This window comes from Buceros rhinoceros, unplaced genomic scaffold (genome assembly GCF_000710305.1).
Source record: "Buceros rhinoceros silvestris isolate BGI_N320 unplaced genomic scaffold, ASM71030v1 scaffold29924, whole genome shotgun sequence".
NCBI lineage: Eukaryota > Metazoa > Chordata > Aves > Bucerotiformes > Bucerotidae > Buceros > Buceros rhinoceros.
Genome location: NW_010410523.1, coordinates 5,584 through 14,093, shown reverse-complemented (window position 1 = coordinate 14,093; position 8,510 = coordinate 5,584). Strand labels below are relative to the sequence as shown.

The window sequence follows — 8,510 nt, the reverse complement described above, 5'->3', positions numbered from 1 at the left end:
AATACTTTCATCAGTATTGAAATATCACTTTGGAGAGCTGTCCAAACCCCAAATATTTTCCCCTGTGATAATAATGCTTTTAGTGAGTACAAAATGCTTCCATGTCATCTCATCTTTTTCTGAGTTATAGAACTTGAATGGCTAGTGGAAAACAGCATCACCTTACCACTTCTATCTGCAGCTCCTCCACGCATTATCCTGGCCACCACAATTGCCCCACTATGTTCATCCTTTTTAATAGTAGCCCCCTTTAAAAAAAAGAAATACTATTTGTTTATCTTACCATAATTTTAATTCACTACAGTAAAAAAATTTGCTGTTTAAAACTGCAAAAAGTTGACACTGTATCAATATATGAATAAGCCAGAAATAATACTTGCTCATGAAAAGAATACACAAAATATATTTCTCTTTTCTCTATCATCATCCTATTAAAATACGACTTTTTCCGTTCAGAATTGACACATGCAGTTTGGACAAAAGACAGAAGACGTTTACTTTTTGACTTAATGTTAACTGCAGCATACCTTACTGGAGTCAGTTGCTAAAACTGTGCTAAACTATTACTAAGAATTGATGAATTGTTTTTCCTGCATTAAAACAGGCCATGTTATATACTATGAGTACAAAAAGTTCATAATAGTTGCACTTTATACTCAGAACTGCCTGTATACCCACTAATCATAGTTTTGCTTTACAGTGTTATCAATAAATAAACATGAGTTTCAGAAATGCCCCTGCATGTCAAGGCTCACCTGGAATACCCACAGGACAGAAATGCAGAGGAGGGGAACATTTCCTGAGTTAGTCATGACTGTTTTCTTACATTACACAAACACAGTGCACGGCATATAGGTAACATGACATCATGTAGTTAAATTTCCAGTGAAAGCTGTCTAGATGAGAAAAACGCTTTTGTAACTAGAACTGCAAGGGTGCATTGAAACGAGGCACGAGGTGATGGGGACAGAGCAGGCAGCAGAAGTGACAAGTGAGAAGGGAAGGGATGTGGATGCACGGAGCTGTTGCCCAAACTGCAGTGCCTGTTCTTTCAGGCAGATGGGAAGGACCGAGGGGGAAATGCTGGCCCTGCTCTTGAAGGGGGAATCCAGAAAACAAAGGGGATTTTAGCTAGATACACTGTACTGTAGAATACCCTCCATAAAGGTTATTTGATCCAGTATTTTTAAAAAACAACAAAAAATAAGCACATCCTGGCCAATGACAGTTAGTTACCTGCAATAGCTCTAACTTTATTAATCAATGGAGATGTTCAGAACTCTGGCAGGTAAGTCAATTTTCTAGAAAATTTCCCTATTTTTGATTAGTGAATGAACAATATTACTTCACCTCTGAGTACAAGACAGTGGTTAGAATTTCCTTTGATCAGAGAATTGGTGTGCTTGAAGTAAGGTACAGAAGTATAAAGTTCTTTGAATAATTAAACTGCTTTTACATTTTACAGCTAGCTTTCTGTATTTGTTTACATTAAACATGAATATTATGTTTATCAGTACTTTTAATTTTTAAATGTTACATGAACATAAAGCTGCAATATGTACAAATGAATAACAGGAGGTGACATTTTACTGACTGTAAACAGTTTCCCTTTCCCTCTACCTCTAAGATGGAAATACAACAAAAGACATGAAGACAAAAAATGAGAGATTAATTTTTACTTTTTTATAATGCATGCTGTAACGTTGCAAATAGAGAAAACTTAATACAGTCACTATACAATATTCCCTTTAGCTTAAACTTCAACATTAGGCAAGACTCTAGAAAAATGATGTGCTGTTTTTACTTTACATCTCAAATTTATTAGTATGAAGTTCTATCCAAAAGCAAAGTAATTCTGCAATTTGCCAGCCTTCTTCTTATGTGTGGCTTATAATGTAACTCTATCAGTAAGCATTTGTTTGTATTACAGGTTCAAATGAGGCTGAGAGTTTTAAAAAGATAAAGATTTAGCTGCAGCTAATCTCACTTTAAAAACTTCTGTGCAAAAAGAATTGCATACTATATTAAATAAACCATTAACCCCAATAGCATATATCTCATTATTAAGTTCTGATCTTGCAGCAACAGATATTAATTTGAGGTTTATTAGTAAACCTGGAAAGTTACACCTGTTTAAAAGTGCAATGCATCTTTTTTCTAAATATACCCATCAAAAAGAAAAGTAGCAGCATTAGGATGCTAGAGCCAAATGTAAATACAGGATGTTTCCACTATATCGTCCATATAAAATGGAGGGTTTCCTAATTAATCAGGGAAAAACAGCCTTGAACAGAATATCTTTATGCCTTTTACCTAGAAGTCAACACTCTTAAATGCCAGCGAATGCAAAAGGCAAGTGATGACTGACAGACTTCCACTGCGATCACTCAGCTACCCCAGCCTAGCACTGATGTCTGAAAAAGGGTACTTCGCTTCACCTTGTTTTGAAACAGACCCTAGAAAAAACTCGTGTGCAATCAAAGGCCACAGTATTGACCCAAACAGCATCCAGAAGTAACAACAAGGCTCTTGTCCAAGCAGAATGGTCACTTTATTCTCTACACAATTATCACTACTGGCACAAAACAAATTTTCCTAGCACAGATTGGCCAATTTGAAAGATGCTCTGGTAAAGATAACAACAGATAAACTGCAATTTTCAAACGAAGCATAAAATCAAGTTCAAATTTACAGGAAACTATTTACCCCAATTTAGCTCACTGCTCAATAACCCCTCAATGGCAAACTCAAAGTGAATGGACAGGGCCATGAAAAGCACTATTTGAGTTTATGTACTTTTACACAAACTAAAAAAGGGGGTTACTGAAATTCCCCTTCTCTCTCAGTTTAGAATGCTTAAAAAGAAACCAAACATAAGTGGATGTGTTTTTGAAAACCCGAATTGTTGATTTTCTGAAAAAGCAGCTTCCATTGTACTGCTGCCAGCCCTGCTTAAACTATGAAGTATATACAACTTGGCAAGAACGTCTCCTTATGAGATGTTCAGCTCCAGTACTTTCAGTTACATGCGCGATGCAGCTCCTCATTTAGAGCTTTAAAAATGGAAGAAGGTTAGACCAGATCTTGAAATCTGGAAAATATTTTCAGTGTTGCTAGCCAAAAGTTACCCTAAATGAGACGTATAGACATGTAATAGCATAGCTCAGTTTAAAAAACTTTTAAAGGGAATTTAAATTTAAAGGAATTTGGGAGCCATATGCTGATCAGACTGAGAAAATGTTGGAAGGTATACCATGCAGAAGTACTAAAAATAACGCAAGCACCTTCCATTGTTTTTTTATGCTTTGTTTTTTTGTTTTGTTTTGAATGTAGTACCAGTGAGCATCACTCAGGGTTTCACAGATACAACCTTTCATCCTTTTATCAACTAGTTCTAGAACGTGAACATTGTAAGCCTTTATTTTTAAAGTCTCTAAAATAAATTACTAATAAGAGAGTTTGAAACAGTAGTGGTTTTGTACACTTTTCTGTTAAACAAAAGCACTTGCAGATGTTGAATGCAAATAAGTACTTTAATAAGCTTAATTTTAATTCATTCTCTATTGAAAATGCAAATACAAATATCAGTTACCTACCTTATGGTGAGAGTTATTTAAAAGCAGACTGTACACGCTAAAGCTGTCCCTGCACTCAAATTAATCCCACCTAGAAAACAGTTGTGAACTGAGCTATGGGGACTCAGTGAGAGGCAAGGAAGACCTATAGAATCTGCGTGGGCAGAACATGTAAATGACCACAACCCATTTCACTCAAGTTCAGCTATGGAAAACAGGTATCTAGTTCTCTCTAGGTGTCTGGGTTACTCCTACAGTTAATAAAAAGAAATAGGCAGCTCGGGAGAATGACACACCCTTTCATTAAAGCAGACAGCTTAAACGGGCAGCACAGTTCATTCTCTAGGGCTTTTCCTTTTTTTTTTCCTAGAACTTTCTTTTTCTCTTGACTACGGACACAGCAAACACATTAGATTTCAAATGGCTAAATTTATGTGAAATCAACCTGTGAGACAAAGAGGCAACTTGAAGAAGCAGCCTGTTCAGAATAATTGCACGACAGCTGTAACTGACCTGGAACTTCATTTGGGATCTGGAAACAGTGAGAGGCCAGGAACTGAACTCCTGTAGTGTGGTTGTACATCTGGGACAACAGGAGTGCTAACCAAGAACAGGGCAATGGTGGAAAAAACCCTGGAGAGGTAGGCATAAGTAAAAACTCTCCAAGCTATCCAATAAAAAGCCATTAGTCCAAAATTCACCTTGATATATCTCTAAAAAGAGATGTTTCTCCTCTTTACATAAGGTTCAGAGATGTTCCACATTTCTTCAGCTCCTAACACAATTTCACCTCACTTGAGTGAGACACTGCTAGAATAGCATTTGTCAATAGAGCATTTTGGAAAAAAAAAAAAAATGTGGAAGAATGAACAAAAAAGGTTAAATCATCTCTCCCCCCCAAAATGGAGGAAAGTTCAGCACTGATTTCAGAACTGATGAAATCTGGCAAACTGAAGGCCCTTCCACAAACCATGTGTTTCCCTCTTTTGAGATGATTACTCTTGGGAACTCAGGCTTCATTAATATGTGATTAACACCATCTCAGCATACTCCTGAGGTGCTTAACTCAGAGACAAGCACGAACAAGTACAAGCTGAAATGTACTGCAGTTTTAAATAAAAAACGTTCACAAGAGATATTCCAAAGAAGTCAAAAGAGTGCCTAATCTGTTTCATAGAGAGTACTGATGAAAGTCATCCAAAGGAGATATCCAATTCAATAGTCTGTATTGTTTGTAAAACAAATAGAGAACGAGAATATATCTGAGATGAATGACAAGTTCAAAGTGCTCTGTGTCATTAAGTCAAGAAATCAGATGATCTCCATCCCTGAAAAAAATATTTTATAGTGCCCTCCAAGCTCAAGCTCAGTACCAAGAATCCTGATATAACAATGCAAGTGGAAGTCATACTTTTTAGACTGGAGAATAATGAATAGATAAAACTGAACAAGCAGAGACTCTTCGATCTGTGCGAAGAACATCCAAGCTCTGAAGCAAAAGCTGTTAAAAAGGCATGGAAATAAATACAAAATGAAATTTTAAATAGTGTACTAAACACAGATTATGACATATCCTTTCTTTAGTAAAATAACTTCAGGAAGCATAAATGCAGTAGATCTAATATAGCTAGTACAAATCTGTCTTAACACTGATAAAGTTACAATGAAGTGAGGGTGGGTTATGGAAGAGGAGGTCACTATACCCTTTGCAGTCTTTCCAGAGAATAAGTAACAGGCATAACAGAACTCACCATAAGCTCTTCTCCAACAAAAATAAAACATCAAGATAGGCTGGCTATTTGGAAAGACCACAGATACTTCTTTTCCATGCAGATAAGGCACAGTCTTAGGAATGTTGGTTAAAGAGCAGCCTTTGGAAGTCGTTCAGGCCCCAATCTCCTGCTCAGGGCAGGACTACTATCAACAATGCCAGATCAGGTCAGCCATTACCTTATGGTACAGGTTGGAGGTTCCACAACTCCAGTTAGTCTGCTCCAGTGCTGGACTTCCCATCTAATGAGCTATTTCTGTTAATTCCCAGTCTAAACCTCCTAGGGCTGCAACTTGTGACCATTGCCCTGTGTTTTAGCATCTTTCACTGCTGAGACGTTTGACTTTACCGTCCTTGTGAGCTCCCCACTCTCAAGTAGTTGTGGGCTGCAATTTGCTTCTGCCCTTTGCCTCTTCCTAGTAACAGGTCTATCACAGATTCCATTATGAGGGTAGTTTTGCCTTGGTAAATACTAAGCAGTCTTAAAACTGAAGAACTGAGTTATCTCACAGTTTTATATTTTTCATGGCTGTCATCCTATCCAGTAAAATAAAGTTTTAAAACTCTCTGTTACCTCCTTTGCACAAGAGTTGTGCTAAGTGTGGATGCACCTTCTAAGAGACTGTACTGGTTTTGGCTAAGATAGAATTAATTTTCCTCATGGTAGCTCATATTTTGCTACTTTTTGATTTGTGATGAAAACAGTGTTGATAACGCAGGGATGATTTTGTTATTACTGAGCAGCACTTACACAGAGTCAAGGCCTTTTCTGCTTCTCACTCCACCAGCGAGAAGGCTGGGTGTGCACAAGAAAATGGGAAGGGACACAGCTGGGACAGCTGACCTCAGCTGACCAGAGGGATACCCCACACCATATGATCTCATGCTCAGCAATAAAACAGGGGGAAAAAAAGAAAGAGGAAGGTGGGATGTTTTGAATGATGGCATTTGTCTTCCCAAGTAACCGTTAGCATGATGAGTGATGGAGCCCTGCTTTCCTGGAGATGGCTAAACCCTGCCTGCCAATGGGAGTGGTGAATGATTTTCTTAGTTCTTATTTTTGCTTGCATGTGTGGCTTTTGCTTTACCTGTAAACTGCCTTGATATCAACCCATGAGTTTTCTCACTTTCATCTTTCCAATTCTCCCATCCCACTTAAGGGGTGTGAGCAAGTGGTTGTCTGAGGCTGAGCTGCCAGCTGGGGTTAAACCACAGCAGACACACAGGTGACTGGAAAAGCTCAGTATCCCACCACAATGAATGGGCAAGAGTGGAATTTGAGGAACAGTCCAAGCATAGCTTTCGGCTTAGGCAAACCTATTTGTCCCTTTAAAAAAGGGACAAAAAAAGCTAATAAACGATGTATATATCTCACCTAAGTTTTCAGAAAATCTCTTAGCTTTGTTTTAAAAGTTGCTATTTGTCCAATCCATTTTGAGAAACTATTAACTTACAGTATTTAACTCACAAAAGTCTTAGCAGCAAATCATGTCTGAAACACAAAACTACAGAAATTAAGACTTTATTATAATTTTTCTGACAAATGCAAGAAAAAACATGTTGTTTTCGTTAACACTAAAAAGAAGTTGCTCAATTAGAACTCATTTCATAATATATGTTCAAATTTCTTCACACCTTTCAGAATTAAGTCTTTCTGATACTAAATCCTAAAGCAAGTCTTCCTCAAATAATTTCTTTGATAAAAAAAAGGAAAGCTTAAAGCTGTGATTTAAATATTTGGGGGAAAGAAAAGGTTTAATATGTTAAAATAAAGTAAAAACTTTACATATTGTCAAACTTTCAATTATGCCCATTAGCACCTACAGTCAGTCAATACCAAAACTTATTTCTTGTTTACTGATGCCAGAAATCTATCAAGAATAAGAGCAATAGTAAGACATCTACTGTGGGGCAAGCTACCCCATATGTCTACAGGGGCATCACTCTCCCACTGTCATCTCAAGCACAAAATCAGGGCTTTCTCAAAGTAACTCTGCAGATATTTCTTCAGAATTACTATCAGTTACAATAAATATCCATTATAACATAAAACAAAGCTCTCACTGGTTTGCAGGAGAAAAAGAACATAGTTAAATTTTATACAAGATGACTTCCACTCTACAGCAAATGAAAGTAACCAAATCAGTAAAGCATTTTAATATTCTTGTAATACAACCTAGCTTTAGTCCTTTCATTTTTCCAGATATCCTCATGAAGATATTAACTTTCTAGTATTCATAATCCAAAGTACAACAACAGACATCTTAAATTTGCCCAGATTTCAATTCAAGTATTATTTTAAAATATGTTTTTATGCCTTTTTTTCAGTGTATTGAAAGGTCACATTTTTTTACATGAATGCTAACAGGCATAGTTCACAAAAAAGGTCAAGATTTCTTTGGGGATTCATTCTCCCTCTCTCATTTTAAAACAAGTTCACGATTCAAGTACAAGATAAAAGATTAAAATACAATTTATTTAAAAGCTCAGACTGGCCCACATATATAACGTCCAAACACCATGAATGAAACACCATGAATGAACAAATTGTTATTATTTATTTCATACACTTTACTAATAATGACTGCGAATGGACATCACAAGTGTATTAATGAGTGTTATGAATAAACATGTAAAGTTCATCTATCCACATTTCGAGTTAGTGTCACCCATTCTTGTTCATAATCTCAACACTCCCCACCCTGTGCACAAACATAAAATCCAAAAAAACCAAATGACAAGGTTACTTACCAATGGTTCCCTGTTTTTGACAAGCCTGATTATTTTAACTGAATCTTCTTCCTCATCAATATCATCAGGCATGGGAGGCAAGACAGGATCGTAGTTCTTCTGAGCAACGGTATCATGTACAGAGAGCAAAGCCTGGAAACATTAATAGTCAGTATATTATTTGGCATTTGAAAACTTTATGAAAGGCAAAGCAGAGCATACTTTTATATCCTGTCTCTATAAGCGCGATGCATGTAGATTGAATACAATCCTTGTATACAATTTTAACACATGTCAAACTGATGAAACAACTCCATAAAGTATGTGTTTTTACTTACACAACGTATGCATCTAGTAAACTGTGATACAGAACAGCGTCATCATACACATGAAAATACCAAATGCTTTGCATGTTGGCTTGAAAGTAGAAGAAT

The 8,510-nt window shown here is 36.6% G+C and overlaps 1 protein-coding gene across 1 annotated transcript in view; it reads right to left on the bottom strand.

Annotated features, from left to right (window-relative positions):
* Positions 1-8,229, bottom strand: part of MPP7 (membrane protein, palmitoylated 7 (MAGUK p55 subfamily member 7)) — a gene marked incomplete at both ends in the record, with an annotated part of 42,031 nt that extends 33,802 nt beyond the window's left edge. The window contains 2 exons of the mRNA XM_010135663.1: positions 167-248; positions 8,098-8,229. Coding sequence (XP_010133965.1) covers positions 167-248; positions 8,098-8,229 — 214 coding nt within the window. The remainder of the gene's footprint in view (positions 1-166; positions 249-8,097) is intronic.
* Between the last annotated feature and the right edge of the window lie 281 nt (positions 8,230-8,510).